The 20,167-nt window shown below is 44.6% G+C and overlaps 1 protein-coding gene across 1 annotated transcript; it reads left to right on the forward strand.

Annotated features, from left to right (window-relative positions):
• The first annotated feature begins 10,648 nt into the window (after window positions 1–10,648).
• LOC128330967 (vomeronasal type-2 receptor 26-like) lies at window positions 10,649–20,068 on the forward strand. The gene is made up of 6 exons (XM_053264335.1): window positions 10,649–10,794; window positions 12,775–13,066; window positions 14,384–15,244; window positions 15,789–16,016; window positions 16,601–16,727; window positions 19,158–20,068. The coding sequence occupies exons 1-6, from the start codon at window positions 10,649–10,651 to the stop codon at window positions 20,066–20,068; spliced, it is 2,565 nt and encodes an 854-aa protein (XP_053120310.1).
• The last annotated feature ends 99 nt before the right edge of the window (window positions 20,069–20,167 follow it).

Consider the following 20,167-nt stretch of genomic DNA (forward strand, 5'->3'; position numbering starts at 1 on the left):
TCCCTGGCAGCTTTTATTAGCCATGAAGGGCAAGGGTCAAGAATGCACGATGTCGCGCGCACACTGCACAGGATCTTGTCCACATCCTCAGGCTGCACCAACAGAAAAGAATCCAACACAACAGGACCAGATGGTACTAGAGGGACGTCTGTCAGAACTGCCAAAACTCTGGTGTCCAGGTCATCATGGATGTGAGTGACTCTATCTGCAAAATGGCAAGCAAACTGATCACAATGGGCTATAGATGATTCCTCACCCATTACCTGGGGGGGATGGGTGAAGCAATGTTTTTGCCCCATGAAATCGCTACACTGGTCTGCATTGAGCAGATGCAATGGAGGCGAAGAAAAAACATTTCTCCGCCACGGAGTAGTCCCTGAAATGGGGTCTAGCCCATGTTCGGTCAGATTCGGCATGACTCTTCCTCCAGTATCATTCCAGCCATTGTCTGAGTTGTTTGATCACCCTAAGCTCTGAGGAAAACCAAAGAGCCAAACGGGCTCCACCAAGCCCAATACCAATTGAGACAGGACCATGGTTGCCATGGAGACCATGAAATCCTGAGCTGCACCTACTAGAGGGGCCTCGGCATGGACACTGAAATCCCCCAGAACAATAAGTTTGGGGGAACCCAAGGCCACTTCCGAGACCACCCTCCACCAGCTCAGGTAGGGAGACTGAAGTGCAGCAGGGTGGTCTGTACACCAGCAGAATCCCCAGCCTATCTTGAAGGCCCACCCTCAAGGACAAACACTCAAAATTCTGAGATTGCCTGCCTGGGTACCTGGAAATGGGGAGGATCTATCGATGACAGCAATGCGCCCCCCACCCCCGATCTCTCAGGCAGAGCTGCTGCATGCTCTGGAAACCTGGAGGACAGAGCTGAGAGAGAAATGGGGAGGATCTATCAATGTCAACAATGCCACCTCCCTGACCCTCCAGGCAGGGCTGCTGCATGCTCAGGAAACCTGGAGGACAGAGCTGAGAGAGACCAACCCCAACCAGCTCATCCAACCAGGTCTCCGTCACACATACCAGTTCAGCATGCTCATCCACAATCAGATCATGGATGAGAGATGTTTTAGCATTAACCGACCTGGCATTCAGCAGCAGCACCCTATTCCTTGAGGTAATGTTCTCAGAGCTTCCAGGGGTCGCAGGGTTGGATTGGCCTTGACATCATCACTATGAATTTCTTTGCAAGGATTTTTTCTGGACCTACAGGATGTGTGAGTCTCCAAGTAAAATGCTACAGATTTACACATCAGGCGATATAAAAATATGATAAATAAATAAGTTATCACCTCCAGCCTCAAAGGCAGGATGCCTCTGAGTACCCGTTGCAGAGGTGTAACAGCAGAAGAGAGGGCATGCCCTCAACTCCTGCTGTAGGCTTTCAGTGGCATCTGGCGGGCCACCCACTGTGTGCAACAGGATGCTGGACTAGATGGGCCTTGGGCCCGATCCAGCAGGGCTGTTCTTATGTTTTGTAGCCTATCAGGTTTTTAACAACATTGCATTGTCCCACTGAATTGCAGTCCTAATATATTCCACAGGTCATGTACTATGGCTCATTCACATGTAACACCAATTTGGAGTTAAACGATGCCGAGGTTAGAACTCTTGTATGTCTGAATGTGCAAAACCATGGTCACAGGCCAAAAGTGACCTCCAAATTGAACCTTCAGTTACCACTAAGGTTTGTTGCCAAGACTTGAGGTTTTGCTGCCAAAGTGTTACATTCATGTCTGGACCCAGCCATAACCATGGTTTTGTGCCAATTTACAAACCACAATCATAAAGGAGTGGCACAGACCCACCTGACAATGTGGCTGCTCCATGCCTTTGGCACTTCTCACTGGCAGCCTCTCGGAGAATGAGCCCCACCTTTCCTGTCGGCTATGCAACTACGGAGCTGAAAACCAACAGTGACACCAACATGCTTCATCCCGGACTTGTCAGCCTGTCAAGCTGCACAGTCGCTTGTGAGCATTCACAACTCCATCCATTGCTCCCGCCCTCACTTGGGGTGGCAGAGGATGACAGGCTGAGCACTAAGTGCTTTGCTTCCCAAGAAAGAAGATGCAACGATTTTATGTTCACAAGCACAAACACTCCAGGTGGCAAGACAAGCAGGGCACACCATCACAGTGCCAGGAGGGGATCAGATGGTGTGGGGGAAGGGGACCTGCGATCATGTATAAAAGGCATCCCTAAGCACAGATACTTGAGGAGCCAGATCTTTTTTTATTCACAGAAACATTGGTGAAGGGGAGCCTTTGGGGTTATTTGTCACTAGTCTTGCTCATGAGAATAACTGTCCATGAGGACTAATGCAAATGCACGAGGTGGTACTCTCGGCACATGCTGCAAAATTATCCCATTAGCCCATGGATCGCTCTCTCATGAGAGTGGAAGAGGAAGAGGATTTGATACCAAGGCAGTATGTTCCATGCTGTGGGGACGGGGACTTGAGTGAGTGCTGTCCCGGTCTTGGCAGCCGCCACCAACCTGCTGCCAAACATAGGGATGTGTGAACAGGTTTGATTCTGAACATGTCTGACATCAAATGGCATCAGTTTGATGGCTCAATATTGAACCGAAACCACACCCATCCTCCCCGGTTTGGTTCAATATCAAGTCAGACCCCATGGCCTGTTGGGTGGGTTCTATGTTAGTTTTTTAAAATAGAAAAATAACCCACTGCCTCCACTCTGAGCTTCTCTGAGGCCATGGTGTGTGTGTGTGTGTGTGTGTGTGTGTGTGTGTGTGTGTGTGTGTGTGTGTGGACATTCCCTCTTTCCTGCATGGCCTCCGGTACTTTTCAAATCACCTGGTTCGGGTGGTCTTCTGCCCTTTCAGTGCCTGCCCTTTGTGGTGGTAGCCATTATGGAGGCCACCGCGTTTGCCCAATGAGCCTCTACGTGGCCGAACTGAAGTGTTAGGAGGGCTCAGGGTGCACAAAACCAAACATGCCCAGTCAAGTTTAAGTCTGGTCCGGACTCAGACCATACTGGGCAACCCAGTTCTGTGCATACCCCTAGTCAAACTCTGCACTTTGCCAGCCTGCCCATGTGCACCCTTTCCCACAGCCCCGAAAAGCAAGCCCACTGTCCTAAGGCTGCTGGAAACTGGGGCTCTCCTTTCTCGGGAATCCCCATGCCAGGAAATCTGCATGCGGTGCATTGCCAGGCCAGACCCTGGAGTTTTGAATGAGTTTAGAAGTCGGTGCATGTCCACACAAGTGGGTATGCCCTGACAAATGACCCCCTCATGGCAAGGATAGCCTGCATGAACAGGTCATACCCTCTCCAGGTGAGGAGCAAATAGTTCCAGGGTGGAGGGTGCTCCTGTCTGGGTTTAAGAGGCTGCCACAAGCAGGGATTCTGGAGCAGCCAAGTTCTATGTTTTTGTCATGGCTTAGACCTCAGAGTCAGAGGAGGAGCGGGAGGATTTGGTTGGGAGAGCAGGCTCAGAAGTACAGCAGGAGGATTTGGCTCTGAGAACAGACTCTGAAGCTGAGGTGGAACAGCAGCAGACAGGGGAATGTGAACAGCTGGCAGAGATGAGGGCTGAGGAGACTGATCAGGAAGCTGGAATTTCACCTGTGTTAAGAAGACATCTCAAGAGAAAAGCTCAGTGGGAGACATGCAGGCATAAGATCTCGCAGGAGAGGGAATAGAAATGCTGAGCCAGGACAGCCTGATTAGCTGCCAGTTATCTCGAGCCCAATATCAAGCAAACACTGTTCCTGAGATGGTACTGTCAGCAACGTTGCCTACCACAGACAGTGTTCCTCATGCTTATAATTGTTCAACCTTTCTTGTTTCAGCCTGTCCTTGTTGTGTTCCTTCCTTGCTCCTTTATTTCAGTTATTGCTCAGATATCGTAGAGGGGGATACCTAGTTTAGTTTCAAGGGGACTTTATTTTGCTTCTACTACTTTATCTTTGAGAGTCATCCTTCGCTACTTTCTTATCTACAGAATTTCTATCTTGACTCACAGAAGTGGATCTGGAGGGACCATAAATCCTGTCGGGTCAGCCGTGCCAACATATTTACAACAGTTTTTCACAAATGTTGGGGAAGGGGGGCCCTGCCCCTTCCCCAACGGGAATGTTTTCTCCCTAGGCTTACTCATGAGCAGGGCTGGGCAGCTGGATTAGCACTGCCCCAGCAAAAGGAGAGACCCTTCCTTTGTGATAATGATGGTGTCCGGCTACACATCACTGTCCCCTTTACCCAGCCTGGTTAGGCTTAACGGGTCTGGCATCAGGGCAGGGAGGGGGAGGGGGGATGACTCACCCTGTGCCTCCTCCATCCCAGACTGCTTGCTCCTTGTGTCTGCCCCTTTCCAGGGGGCCCTGACAACCACCATCATCCAGCCCCTTATCCGTGGTTGGCTCATATACCTCCTCAAAGGCTGTGCATTGCTTGCCCCCAATTATAGAGCCAACACACCCTTTTTATTCCCTGTAATTATTTACAGCTGCTCCCAATGCCTCTCCGTCTTCCCATTCAGGGTCCCTTCCCTTCGGAAGGCATCCCAGTTCACATCTGCAATTGAGTTTGGTCCTTTTAGCCTTTGGTACATGCACATAAGCCTTTGATCTAAACACTCTGATATGATTTAGGGAAGGTTTTCTCCCATGCCATAGTTCAAATGGTGTTTTATCTATTGCTTTGGCTGGCAATCTGTTTTGCAAGTAGTTTGCAGTCATCACTGCTTCTCCCCAGAACTTGTCTGCTAAATCAGCATCATGCAGCATACATCTGGTCATTTCTAGTAGAGAGCGATTTCCCCCCACATACACACCTCAGCTAAATGGTGTGGCAGAGATAAAGAAACACTCTCTACTAGAAATAACCAGATGTCTGCTAGCAGGCCAAGCTATGCCTTCAGTTCAGTTAAGTCAAGGCACTACCATGAGAACATAGGAAGGTGCTGCCTACTGAGTCAGACTGTGGGCCCATCTAGAGCAGCATTGTCTATTCTAACTGGCAGTGGCTCTCCAGGACTTCAGGCAGTAGTTGGATTCCTCTCCCTCAGGTTTCAAAATGGTGTAGCTCTCTCTCTCTCTCTCTCATTGCAGGAGATGGCACTGCCTCTTCCTGCTCTCTTGGTCTGGCCTCTCACCAAAGGAACACCAACCTCACCTCACCACTGTGCAGTGGGCAAGTGATAGACTGTTTGTAGACCACCTGTTGTCATTTCTGCTTCTCATGTGGTCAATTATCTTGGTACCTTCTCTGGCTGGTGAGTGAGGTTTAGCAGACAGTTCAGTGCAGCACATTTCACCTCTGTCTTCTTGCTCTCTCCACCTGGAACCAAGCTCCAATCTCCACCCCTCTCATCTGGGCTGTATCCCACTAAAATAAAGAGGATAAGACCAGAGATACATTGTGGATGGTTTAACCACTGGTGTCAGACTTTCTGGTGCCAGCTGACGTGTTTGTTGTGGTTGCTGCTGTTGTGATCCTTTTGGCTTTGTTCTGCTGGCTAAAATTCCAGGGTGCAGGACTATGCAGTGCCTCAGACTGGATTTGGATGTCATGGGAAACCTGTGGGTAATCCAATGCAGATTGGCCCCCTATGACATCTGAATTATCGGAACCACAGTTCCCAGAACCAACTGCAGTTCTAATCCCCACCACCACCTCTGGTTGAACCCTTGGTTTGTAGTAAGGTACACTCACAAGCTGAGGGTCCAGAGCCTGGAATGTGCCATCTGCTTTGGGCAGATGACCCAAACTGGTGTTAAGGAAGGCAGCTCCTCCCACTGGTCAAAATCCATTGGCTGGTGTGACTTTCTTTTCATCTATCCATCTATCTTTAAAAAGAGAACAGAATAATTTATCCCTGCAGATTCTAGTATTAGGGATGTGTGAACTGGTTCGACCCCGAACCAGTTCAATGCCGAACCAGTTCAGTTCGATGGTTCAGGGTCAAACTGAAACACACACCCCCCCCCGAAGTTCGGGGGGTTCACAATCCTTATTTTTTTAAAAATAATAATAATAATTTTTTTAACCTTGTACTCCCCTCAGGGAAGTTCCTGGAGGCAGTAGGGGGGAGTCCACGGAGGTTCCCCCTCCCCCGCCAGCCCTCTAAATCACTCCTTCGCTTGGTTTGGGTGCTCTTTGGCTGGTTTTCAGACTTTACCCGGTGGCCCGGCAGCCATGTTTGGGGCCATTTGCACAGGTGGCCAGCCCCCCACATGGCCACCAGGTGAAGGCTGAAAACTGGCCGAAGAGCGCCCGTACTGGGCAAGAGGGTGATTTAGAAGGCTGGTGGCTGGTCTGGCCTAGAACCAAACTGGGCCAGCCAGTTCCATGCACATCCCTATCTAGTATGAAGTTGCTATATTTCCTATAGTATTGATGTATGCGGCAGTGCCCAAATGTAGGTCTAAAGAAACCTATTATTGATTAGGCCTGTGGAAAACTGGATTGGTAAAATTGGACATGGTCCAATTTTACCCAAATCGGAGGGGTTTGGAGAGAGTCTGAGCCTCAACTAGGCCTGTCCAGTTCAGATCAGACTTCTCAGAACAGGGTCAATCACTCACTGTTTGAAAGAGGGGAGAAATTAATAGAACTTTGCATTCAGTGTTCTGCAACTCCATCTTACAAGTCTGGGTCAATCTTAATGAAGCTTAGTGCCCTGTGGTGCTTCATCTATCACCACCTCACAATAGTGTTTACAATTTTAAATTCATTGCAGGGCTGATCTGTCCATTTGGTGAACTACACAGCCATTTAAAGGGCCAAGCAGGGAGGGGTGGCAACAGCCTCAGTCATGTGCCAATGTTACGGACACATGTACCCCAACCTTGGACTTAAAGGTACCAACTCAGAAGTATGTGGAATTCAGGCCTGTGTCTGATTTCATTTTATATTAAGAAATGAAATAATACCTGAACTCAGGGTGAACTGACACCCCAGAATTCAGGTATTATTTCATTTCTTAATATAAAATGAAATCAGACACAGGCCTGAATTCCACATACTTCTGAATTGGTACCTTTAAGTCCAAGGTTGAGTTAGCATCTTGTGCCTACATGCAAGATCTGCTCACAAGCAATCCCAGAGTTTGCTGCCAAGCCGCGGCGCAACAAGCAGGAACTCTGTCCATGGACAGGAGCTGTCTGTGACTTCTACTGCGCAGTGAGAAGTCAAGACTTCCCCAGCCATGGTGCTCTGACTCTCAGCCGTGATCTGAGCAAACTGCAAAAGCTCCTGTCTCCAGCCAAGAGCCTCGCTCCTTCAGCTGAAGAGATCCACCGCTCTCAAGTCTCTCTGATCCTGGTAATATGCTGCCCTTACAAGCCTTGGATCCCTTCATCCCTTCCCCTTCTTCTCCTTCCCCCCCTTTCCCTCTACTAATTCCTGATCTCCCCAAACCATGCCAGCCCTCAGCCTTCCTTACCGCCCCCTTTTCCGTCTATATCTGAATTATATTAGGCTTTAGGAAGATTTAATACACACACATATGTTAGTTAGGAACACTGGGTGAACATTGGTACTGGCTAGGATGTTCTGTTTAAATACTGTTAGTAATATTGATAGAGTGTTCTGCTTTCTGCTCTGCTAGAGTGATGTTGTTATTCTTTTATACTCAATAAAGCCCATTGAATCCTTTTAGGATTGGTTTGATCTCCTTTCTTCCTTGCGCCCAGATCCTACATGGTCCCTATATAAAAGAACTTGGTCACTTGGTGACACTATGAGACAGGCCTAATTTTGTATGCTAGCTAATAAGCATATTTAGTATATAAATCAGGCCTGCACGGTAACACCACCCAGTGAGTGAAAAGCAGGGCTATCCGTCTGGCATGCACCTAGAGCAGCAACCTGTGGTGTGAGCTGTTGCAGCCCCACACCTTCATTCATGCAGGCAGGCGTGCATACTTCCCATCATCCAGGTGAGCAAGTGGGTGAATGTTGCGGGCACCTGCCCCATCCCTGTCACCCACTTGCTTTGCTCACTGCCTCCGCCTTACTCTACAGCTGCTGCTGGCTGCTTCTGGGCAGCCAGCCTGCCATGGTACATTATAATTGTGTTTCCACATCTCATGGCAACAGTGTTACAATGTGCTGTGACAGGCTGGCTGCCCAGAGCCAGAACCAGCAGGAGCATTAATGAGCAGAGCAGGAGTGGGAAAAACTTGTTCAAGTCTCCCCCCCACCCCACTATATATATAGAGAGAGAGGGGGGGGATGGGGGGGTCCACGGAGGTTCCCCCTCCCCCACCAGCCCTCACTGCATATGACTGCATGTATGTGTGTGTGTGTGTGTGTGTGTGTGTGTGTGTGTGTGTGTATTCAATTTCTATACCACCCTTCCAAAAATGGCTCAGGGCGGTTTACAAAGAGAAATAACAAATAAGATGGCTCCCTGTCCCCAAAGGGCTCACATTCTAAAAAGAAACATAAGACACACACCAGCAATAGTCACTGGAAGTACTGTACTGGGGATGGATAGGGCCAGTTACTCTCCCCCTGCTAAATAAAGAGAATCACCACAGTAAAAGGTGCAGGACTATACTTCCCAGTACTCTGTAAAGGCCATACAGGGGCTCAAGATGGCTCCACTTCCCTTAAATGAACTGCACTGGTGATAGCAAAGTGCAGCACTGCTTGATAGGAATGGTCACCTCTGCATAGTGCCAGGGGGACTGCAATTTTCAGTTTTGGCTGAATAAACAATTGGCCAGGGGGCTACATTTAGGATTGATGGGGGTCTGACTGGCTCTCGTGCCTTTCAATGAAGAACACTCCCCTATTGCATTGAATGGGAAACAAAAAGTAAATATTGTGCACATAGTGCTAGGGATCAAAGAGAACCCATAAAATGCTAATGTAATCACTCTTCATGCCTATTGATGCCTACACTCAGAGGCGCTGTAACCCCTGGACCTTGGGGCCCTAGTCTGTGGCCTCTAAGGTCTGGGTAGCTCCAAATGGCCAGGGGGCCTCCTACAAACACCCCATGCCTGCCTGCCACGGCTAACCTATGTGCCTTTAAAAAAAAATCAAAGCCACTGCACGGCCGAGGGGTGGCTGCCGGGGGGTGGGGGAGTGAGCCGAGAAGTTGACCTCCTCCTCCCCGCCCGGGCGGCAGTGGGGGAGCGACCGCTGGGCACATCCTCTTGGCCCAGCGGCTGTTGTGAACTGTGAGGCGCACCTGCATAGGTCAGAGAAAGACTGTCTCAAGCCTGTGACATCACAGCCTTGCAACGATCTTTCTCTGAACTATGCAGGCACACCTGCAGAACTTTCTGCAAGCTATGGCCTTCCCCTTAATAGAACCGTTGTGATGAGAGAAGATACTTCTGGCAGAATTTTCTCCTTGCATGCAACTTGTTAATACAAAATGGACTTCTTAAGCCTTGGCTCTGTGATCAGCAGTGGTTTGTGTAGTGCCTCTGCATGGGAAGTATGGATTCACATATGGAAAGAGTAATCAGTACTACATCTCTGTTCTGACTGAGAAATTGAAAAATGCTGATATGTGTAGTGTAGGTGGAGCAAAAGTGTGTCTGCAGAGAGTCCTGTGCAAGCTTTTCAGAGCCTGTGTGGTTCTACTTCAGAGTAGAACCTGACTTCTCAACCTTAGCTATGGCCTGACATTCATAGCCAGGTAATCTTCTGCAACATTAATAGACTTTCAGAGCCCTTGACCAATTGTGCCACTCCAGAATCGAACCATGGTATAAGCTCCTCCTCCTATAAGAACATGCCTCTTGGGCTTACGGGCCCATAGTACCCAGCTTCCTGATGTTTGCCTTCTATTTCCTGTCTGTTGTGTTTTTCCTCTCTATCCTTCAACAAAGTTAGCTATTTTTGGTGTAGTGTATCCTTCCAACGCAAATTATCCATTCCTCTCCAAGTAGAAGAGAAAACTTGTTCAGGTGTGATCAACATGTTTTCTTCTCCAATTCCCCAGCAAATCCCCATCTTTGAAATGGTGATCACCTCCCCTTTAACAATCAAATAAACTGTAATTAATTCTGCTGTTTGTCAAGCCCCCCCCCCCACTGCTGCTGCAGAGTTAACCAGCAAAACCAACTGCATTGTCTGTGAAGGATGACATAAATATACGATGAAACATTTGGAACATGGAAGAGAGAGAATCAGAACAATCAAGGAGCCATCCTTTAAAAAATAATAATCAAGAATCAGAACAATCAAAGATCTATCCTTTAAAAAAAAAATCAGAGCCACTGCATGGCCGAAGGGTGGCTGCAGGGGTGGTGGTGCAGTGAGCCGAGAAGTTGACCTCCTTCTCCCCGCCCGGGCGGCAGTGGGGGAGCGACTGCTGGGCACATCCTCTTGGCCCAGCGGCTGTTGTGAACTGTGAGGCGCACCTGCACAGTTCAGAGAAAGACTGTCTCAAGCCTGTGACATCACAGCCTTGCAACGATCTTTCTCTGAACTATGCAGGCACACCTGCAGAACTTAAAAGCAAAATTGGTGGAGTTCTTTGCAGTTTTCACGTCAGGCTGTTGTAATTGTGGAGAGAGACATAATAGTGTTATAGTTGCAAAAAGGAATATTTGTTTTCGGAGGAAACATTTCTTCTCAGAATGGTGGTACTGCTGCTACTCCTTCATCACACAGTGTGCCAAGCTCATATTGTGAAATGCATGGTCAGTGATCCACATCCACCACTTCATGAGTATCATCAGTCAGGGCATCTCATTGTTGGCGCCATTGCTTCTCACTCCTTAATTATCCCAAGTCCATTAGAATTCACTGCAAAACCTCCACCAGCATTACTCGAAGAGCTCAGGTAAGAAGCTATGTTTTCCTAAATCCCTCCTCCCTCCATTATGGAATAACAAGGCTTAGGGACAGCATTCTTAGAACAAAGGTTGGTTAGACTGGGCATTAGAAAATAAAACTTAGTGCCAAGTGAGGTGAAATATCAGTGGTCAGAATAACATGAATAGACTCTGTGTGGGGTCCACAGATGCAGAAACAGGTGCTGTAGAGGGTACATTAATCCTCCCTATGCTGTTTTCCTGGTCAACCTATCCCACTCAAAGCTACTCTTTTCCATGCCTGTATGTTTTCATTGATGGGGCAGAGAGCATACTGGGACTGTTCCATTTAGATCGGGAAAATAATGTGGAGAAGGGTTAGACTCGCCTACCTTTGGCATCATGCCAGATGCTCCTTAAGGTAATGCCCTAATATAGAATGCTATGCTTATCCTTTGTGGGGGGAAACCCCATGAATGGATGAATTTAAGATGTGTGGGTGTGGGTGTTTTGCATCTCTCTTGCAACTCTTTCTCTCCTCTATTAGTTTTTCATAATACATTCAGACAAATTGACAAATGTCTTAATGCATTCAATTTGCTTCCTTTCTTAAGACCTTATTTAGCACTCCAAAGATGAATGAATAAATACATTTGAGCACTAAACCTAGAGATTTGAATGCATATCAATTTTAGGTTTAATTCTCCTAATCTTATCAAAAATCTTTGGAGTCTCAGTTTGAACACTTTTAAATTATGGACAGAACATTATTCTGACGTGGATGCTCAAGCAGTCATGCCAACCTTGAGCCAGCATGGTGTAGTGGTTAGAGTGCTGGACTAGGATGGCGGAGACCCGAGTTCAATTCCCCGTCCAACCATGATACTTGCTGGGTGACTCTGGGCCACTCACTTCTCTCTCAGCCTAACCTACTTCACAGGGTTGTTGTGAGGAGAAACCTATGTATGTAGTACACCACTCTGGGCTCCTTGGAGGAAGAGCGGGATATAAAATGTAAAAAATAAATAAACCATATGAACTTGCATTGAGCTGTATCCAATCGGATCAGGAACAAATCCAGAATTTCCTCCTATTTGTAGCTGTTCTCTAACACAGAAGCTGCCTGAGATGCATCTTTAACTAATGATGCTGGGGACCGAACCTACATCTATCTGCAGAGCATGTGCTCAATCATTCATGATGGCTGCTCCTCAGCAACAGAATTTTTAAACTATTAGTAACTTTGAATAATGCCCCCACCTTTGGCAGTAGTGGATGAAAAATTGGGGATAACTATTCACTGCTGAAGACAGTTCCCAGGTAGTCCAAATCAGTACTCATCATTTCATCTATATCACACCATTTAAGGCCTTGCTTTTTGAATTAAAAAATACCGTGTTGAATCATGAGGCCTTGCAAAACATCAATATTTCTCCTCTTCATAATTCTCCTTCACTATCTCTTCTGATATTTCTGGGATTTAGACTGATATACAGGAAGGTTTACATCTGTCTTGTGATTTATATTGTAGGAATCTTCTTCACAGATGATGTTAACAAAATGATTAAAATTATTAGTAACTGCCAATAATGTGGTATGCTGGGGTGCTTATTTTAAGTGTAAAAGGTAAAGAGCCTCCTGTAAACAGTGACTGTCAACCTAATGAAGCACCAGAACTATTGGAGAAGCAGCAGTGCTTCTCAAGAGTTCCCAACTAACACAACACCTGCGCTAGTGTGTGTGTGTGTGCGAGAGAGAGAGAGCGTGAGAGAGAGAGAGAGCGCAAAGGGCAACTAACCCCCTTCCTTTGGGGGAACCACTGTGCCATACAAAAATATGCCCCTGAAGGCCACACAACCCTCAGCAATGCACCTTATTTAGTTGGTTTGTTCAGAAGCACCAGTGCTTCTTCTCCCACACCAGTGCTTCGTTAGTCAGGATGGGAGCCAGTGACAATTTTACACAGGGTAGAATATTTCTCTGATTAAAAAATGCTACTTTTGTTCTAGTTCAGTGCCCAAGAATTACCAGCACATCCTGGCTTTGGCATTTGCAGTAAAGGAAATCAATGAAAACCCTCAGATCTTGCCAAACATCTCCTTGGGATTCCATATCTACGATAGCTATTTCACTGCCAAGTGGACTTACTATGTTACAATGCTACTTATATCCATGCCAGAGAGATTTGTTCCGAACTACAAATGTGACCGCCAGAATAACCTAATAGCAGTCATTGGAGGCCTGGATGCAGACATCTCTCTTTATGTGGCAACTATCTTGGATGTCTACAAAATTCCACAAGTAAGATGGATGTGTCTGTGTGTGTGTCCGTGTGTGAGAATACTGTAATTTAATATATTGGCATATGTACATTGTAAATCAGTTGGTGATTTTGTGGTTTGGAGGCAGCAGTGGATGAAATGGAAATACTCAGAAGGCCTTTATCAGTTAAGGGACATTCTGAAAATCCAGTACTGGGCCATTAGAAATTTTTTGTTTGAGCACACTCTTCTACATAACTCACTCCCCCTGAGGCTGAAGGCAGATTGAAACTACTGAGCATGTTCTCCTCTACTGTTTGTTCTGTAGAGACATTCGCGCCTCCCTCATCCTTCCATTGCTAAGCAAATATCCAGGTGTTCAAGCCAATTCTACAGCTCTTTGCTGCTCTCTGACTCTAAGCCTGCTATCACATACAGCGTCGTAAGGTACAGTGCAACTGCGATCAGCATTCGTCGTCGGATGGTAGGCAGTGAGTCCCAACAGCTTTAATCTGACCCTCTGTGACTCAAGGCAGGCTCTATAATTACTCGCCCAGTACTGATTCAATAGAAAGACTTAAATTCCTCCCTTTTCTTAACTGTTCCTTTATAGCCTTTAGTCTGGCTGTTATCCAGTTTTATTATTCAGGTTTTTACATATTTCCATCTTCTTTTAACCTTTTTACCTCCATTTTTATCCCCCCCCCCTTTATTCCTTTTATGCATTTTTATGACTGATTATTTTCAGACTTTTAGACCCTTGTGTTTTTCTACTATTTTTAGTATTTTTAGTCATTTTAGTATTAATATATTTGCCATTTAATATTTAATCACTTTTAATCTACTCTCATTTTTATTCTTTTATCAGATGTATTTATCATAAATATCAAAGATATCACTTGGTGCCAGCCAAGTGTTCTCTTTTGCACTTCAGTGGGTATTAACTAAGTGATTGAAAGCATGTAGACCTCTATTGTCTTGGCCTCATTATCGTATGCATAGCATAGGAATACTGAAGGTCATGTACAAGGGTTATGCAAGGATGGTTGATAATGTATGTTAAGTGCTTTGAACTCTTGTAATAGCACTTTCAAAATAACTTTTAATTTGAAACTTCAAAAAACAATAATAGAACTTTAATTGTGCTTTTAGCCGGGACTTTGAGCTTGTTTAATTTAATTTGTTTAACTTTATTGGTCTTATTTTATATTGTATTAATTTTATTAACATATCTATTTGGTTAATGTTGTGAGCTACTGCAAGCAGTAGTGTACTGGTGAGGTGGGGTATACATATTTTAAGTAAATGAATAAAAATTATTTTAACTTTCCCCCCTCACCTTCACACCTCTCTTTAGCTCATCTATGGTCCTGCTCCAGTGATGAATGATAAAACCCCAGGCCTTTCCTTCTACCAGATGGCACCTAATGAAGATCTTCAAAATGCAGGGATTCTTGCTTTACTTCTGCTTTTCAGATGGACATGGATTGGGCTTGTTGTTATGGATAATGACAATGGAGAACAGTTTGTGCAAACTGTGTTTCCAATGTTTTCCCAGAGTGGCATCTGCTTTGCCTTCATAGAAAGAATCCCCCAATTGACATTTGTCAATGAAATTAATGACATGTTGCATCAAGGAGAAAAAATAAAAGATAAAATTATGAAAAGCAAAGCAAATGTAGTAGTGGTATATGGAGAATCTTATATAATGGTGATGGTTGCATGGGTTGCATTTTTATCAGAACCAGAACATGAAACAAACAAAACAAGAAGTAAAGTGTGGATACTAACAGCCCAGGGGGAACTGACTGCAGTTGTCTTCCAAAGATCTTGGGATTTACAAATATTCAATGGTGCTATTTCCTTTACATTCCACTCTAATGGTCTACAAGAATTTCACCAATTTGTCAGGAGCAGAACCCCTTCCAACACAAGAGGAGATGGTTTTATAATGGACTTCTGGGAAAAGGCTTTTGGCTGTGTTTTCCCAAACAGATTTCTAAGCAAGATAGAGGGGGACATTTGCACTGGAGAGGAGAAGCTGGAGAGACTCCCAGCAGCCTTTTTTGAAATGAGCATGACTGGCCACAGTTACAGTATCTACAATGCTATATATGCTGTTGCTCATGCTTTACATGCTTTGTCCTCATCTAGATTCAAACAGAGAAGATTGGTGGACAGCCAAGGATGGACTTTAGAGACTCATCTTTTGTGGCAGGTAATGGGCGCATCATCTTCATGTCACAGAGCAAAATATCACATGAACATGGGAGCCTGCCTTATGCCAAGTCAGACCCCTGATATATTCAGCCCAAGTATTGTCTACACAGACTGGCAGCAGCTCTCCTAGGTTTCATGCAGGACTCTCTAGGACTCTCTAAGGTGTCATGTTAGGACTCTGTCAGTCCTAGCTGGAGATGCCAGTGATTGGACCTGGAAACCTCTGCATACAAAGCCGATGCTCTTCACTAAGCTACAACCCCATCATATATCTGTAGTTATCTAACATTCTTCCTCTGATCACATTCTCATATTTATACCTGAATCATTGCAATCGACAGCCACCTAATGGCGCAGTATTTTGCTGATATACTTTATCCCATTTCTAAAAGTTCTGAGTCATTAGAATGACAGATATTCCATTAATCTTCCTTCACATGCAAACCAGTCATGATGTTGTTCTGGCTGAGCAATTGGACATTAAGTCTCGAAAATCTAACTGTCCCTTTTGCTAAACTATTGCCTTTTTTTCATCTATCTAGCTCCATCACTTTCTGAGAGGTGTCTCATTTAACTACAGTGCTCGGGACCAGATCACTTTTGACCAGAATGGGAAGTTAGTTGCTGGCTTTGATATTATGAATTGGATTTTTTCCTCCAACCAATCATTCCATAGAGTGAAAGTTGGGAAGATGGACCCCCAGGCTCCTCCAGACAAAGCACTTCTCATCAATGAGGATGCCATCACATGGCACAGCTGGTTTAACCATGTAGGATCCTACAGATCATCTTAAAATGCTATAGAATACTTACCCACTGTGCTTGGATCTTTTGTGAGAGAAAAACTAAATTCTATAATTCCATATGTTAGCAAAAGGAGGTGTGCACAGTCCTTAATTTCTACAAAGCCATGGCCTGTGTCTTAGACCTTGATGACTGTAATGCTTTATGTGCTTCGTGGCTGCATTCCTAAATTTTGAATACATGTGAATAAGGGAACGATATATAAGCAGAAGTTATTTTGCAATATGACAAATGTACATTCCATGTACTCAGAGGGACTATCCTACATCCTTCCAATTAAAATCAGATTCTTGGAGTTTTGCCTTTGATGGAGGACTATATTTTTTAACAAGAGGGCAGATATTTCTGTGTGTGTGTGATGCTTTTGCTGAGGATAGCCTGCAATTTGCAGGGGATCAGAATTGTTGACCTTACAGATATTTTCTAGTTGTATTATTTTTATGAAAAGTACATGAGCTGGTTCAGTAACAGTGAATAGGTCCCAGAATTGGAAGTATTTCAAGCTTATTTTCTCAAGCTTATCTTTGTCCTCTTTCATTTTTGTGATTAGGCACGACCTCTTTCTCTATGCAGTGAGATTTGCCATCCTGGATCCAGCAAGAGAGTGAAGGAGGGGGAGCCATTTTGCTGCTATGATTGTATCCCATGTCCAGAAGGGAAGATTGCAGATCAGATGGGTAGGAAAGATAATTTGTCCAGATATAACTAATTGCCCATAAATGAGAAGAATGGGCATGCCTTTGAGTTACTTTTTCTTCAGTGTTTGAAACGTGATCAAGATTTGGATGAGAAGAGGATGAGTTGAAGCTTTTGAAGAGTAAAGAGCCCCTGGTGGCGCAGTGGTAAAACTGCCGTCGTGTAACCAGAAGGTTACAAGTTCGATCCTGACCAGGGGCTCAAGGTTGACTCAGCCTTCCATCCTTCCGAGGTCGGTAAAATGAGTACCCAGAATGTTGGGGGCAATATGCTAAATAATTGTAAACCGCTTAGAGAGCTCCGGCTATAGAGCGGTATATAAATGTAAGTGCTATTGCTATTGCTAAAGAAACTGACATGTATATGTTTATCTGTGATGGGTTGCCATCAATTCTAAGACATATATATGAGGAGATTGAAACCACAGAGCATGTTCTCCTCTCCTGACTCTTTTGTCAAGACACCCGTGACAAGCTCTTACTCCTGTTACTCCGCAAGTACCCTGGAAGATCAACCCAATCCTACACCCAGATGCTCCTAGCGGACAAGGACCAGGCCCTCACGTACAACACTGCCAAGTTCTGTGCGGCAGCGTGTAGGATTTGTCGGAACTTGACTGCCAGTTTATAACCATGCTACTGATTTTCTTAACTGCTCACTACAGACTTTAGCTGGTCTGCTCAGATAGCCGTTTTTTCATATCCTGTTTTTAACCCACTTACTGATTTTTACACTTATTTTATAAACTGTACATTCTTAACTCCTTATTATTCTGTTTGCCTTGTTCATAACTGATCATGTTATGATTCTTAGCCTTTTAACCTTTTATTGAGATGCTAATTACTCCGCTTTTCTCATTCTATAAGACATAGGGGCTTTATAATTTCTGCAGTTTGTAGTTTTATAGTATTAGTATTTTGTTTTTCGTAGTTAAATATATAGCATAGTTCTATTGTAGGGCAGTAATTGGCTAATACTGATATTCTAGCTTGGGATGTTATTTTTAGCTTATGAAGTTATTTCCTTGCCCATCCCCTTGTATGCTTTTTCTTGAGCAGATCTTGGACCATAATAAAGACTGAATGAGTGGTCTGAGGTAAATCTGATAAGGTGAATGTGATGATATGTTACGAGAGAGGTGAGATGTGGAAAAATAAGAAGAAAATTCTCAAAACCTTTTCTTTGGGAAGAAGTCTGACCTTTTCTTCATATTTCTCTTCTTGTATGAAGAATTCTGAAAATTTTCTATGAATAGTGATCTGAAGAAATGTTTACAATTTCACTAAGATTCCGAAAGTTGGGTTGCTCCTTGCCAATCAATGGGCATTTTTTAATAGGCACATAGGAAACTGCCTTATAGCGAGTCAGACCATTTGATATTGTCTATGCAGACTGGCAGTGACTTCTCCAAGGTTGCAGGCAGGAGTCTCAGCCTTTTTTTGGAGATTCCAGGGAAGGAACTTGGAACCTTCTGCATCTGCAAGGATAAAGATGCTCTTCTCAGAACAGCCCAATCCCATAAGGGGAATATCTAAAAGTACTCACACGTAGTCTCCCATTCAAATGCAAACCAGGGTGGACCCTGCTTAGCAAATGAAAAAGTACTGTTTCCTAGCACAAGAAGATTTTGCCTCCCTTGAGTCCATATGTTTTATGAAAATATATTCCAGAAGTCTACTGCAGCTTATTTGAAATTTTATTTGAAATCGATTCTCCAACTTCCATTACCTGTTTATCATCTGTAGCAGTGCTTTCAAAAAACTGTGGGGCAGCCATAGAGTGTGCATCTGAGACAATAGAGGGTCCCAACTCATGGCTTGAAATGGGTGCTGGAGATGCTAACATGTCTGCATAAGTGAATAGTTAAGTAAATACAGTATGTATCAGCATGCCATACCTGACTATAAATGCCAATTTGACAGTCAGAAATATAAGGAGTTAAATGAAGTTAAGCTAGAAGATGACAGGGAGCACCAGCAAGTATTCTAACATTTCAAAGCACATATGTCTCTTTGTTGCAGGGAGGGAGGGGGACCCTCAGATTTCTTAGTTATTCCAGCAGTTCTCACCCACCTTCCCAGATTCTGGTGATTTCAGTGAACCAATCAACAAATGACTATGATGCACAAAACCTTTCCTATTTGTATCTGAAATTCCACCCCTCTCTTCTGGAGATACCCAATCAAGATTAACAAAAACTACACAAAAGTGCATGAACTTTAGAAAGAACAGTTAGAAAGCAACCTTGAACGTATAACCTTTAGCAACTCAAAATAGGAGCTAGGAAGCCATTTTAAACACACAAGAAACATTACATTACAAAAAATGGTTGATTAAGCTTCATTCTTCGCTCATGTTTATGAGATGTTTAGCATGTATGTGAAAATGAAACCACCTCTTGTCTTTTTCAGATATGAATGAGTGCCATAAATGCACAGATGAAAAATATCCAAACAAAAAACAAGATTCCTGCATTCCCAAGGAGAGAAGCTTCTTGTCCTATGAAGAAGCTTTGGGAATCAGTTTAGCCTTTGTTGCTGCTTCCTTTTCTTTGATCACGGCTCTGGTGCTAGGAGTCTTTATGAAGCACCACAACACTCCAATTGTCATAGCCAATAACAGGAATCTTACCTACACTCTCCTCATCTCCCTCCTACTCTGCTTCCTGTCTGCATTGCTCTTCATTGGTCAACCAGGGAAGGTGACCTGTCTCCTCCGACAAACTGCTTTTGGCATCATCTTCTCAGTGGCTGTTTCTTGTGTGCTGGCAAAAACCACCACAGTGGTTCTGGCTTTCATAGCTACCAGGCCAGGATCCAGTATGAGGAAATGGGTGGGGAAAAGACTGGCCTATTCCATTGTTTTATTAGGCTCTCTTATTCAAGCAAGCATTTGTGTTCTGTGGCTTGCAAACTCTGCCCCATACCCAGACACTGACACTCACACATTGGTTGAAGAAATGGTTCTAGAATGTAACGAAGGTTCGGTGACTATGTTTTACTGTGTCCTGGGCTATATGGGGTTTCTTGCAACTGTCAGTTTCACAGTGGCATTCCTTGCCAGGAAACTACCAGACAGTTTCAACGAGGCCAAGTTCATCACTTTCAGCATGTTCGTCTTTTGCAGTGTTTGGCTAACCTTTATTCCAGCATACGTGAGCTCTAAGGGAAAATACATGGTAGCTGTGGAGGTCTTTTCTATCTTAGTCTCCAGTGCTGGCTTGCTGGGCTGCATCTTTGCTCCCAAATGTTACATTATTTTGTTGAGGCCTGAGCTAAACAAGAGAGAACAGTTAATGAAAAGAAAGGCATCAAGAATGTAAGGAGATTTGTCCTTTATTTCAGTAGGTGGTTCAAAGATGTATGTGTGTGCATTATGGGTGTACCAGGATGTTCTCATGTTTACTCTGATTATAAATGTT

The sequence above is a fragment of the Hemicordylus capensis genome, chromosome 6 (genome assembly GCF_027244095.1).
Source record: "Hemicordylus capensis ecotype Gifberg chromosome 6, rHemCap1.1.pri, whole genome shotgun sequence".
Classification (NCBI taxonomy): domain Eukaryota; kingdom Metazoa; phylum Chordata; class Lepidosauria; order Squamata; family Cordylidae; genus Hemicordylus; species Hemicordylus capensis.

Excerpts from the sequence above, each read along its gene's own strand:
- LOC128330967 (XM_053264335.1), top strand. The coding sequence starts at position 10,649 with ATGGTCAGTGATCCACATCCACCACTTCATGAGTATCATCAGTCAGGG. Across the intron at positions 10,795-12,774 it reads GCATTACTCGAAGAGCTCAG|TTCAGTGCCCAAGAATTACC; the intron begins GTAAGAAGCTAT and ends CTTTTGTTCTAG. Across the intron at positions 13,067-14,383 it reads ATGTCTACAAAATTCCACAA|CTCATCTATGGTCCTGCTCC; the intron begins GTAAGATGGATG and ends ACCTCTCTTTAG.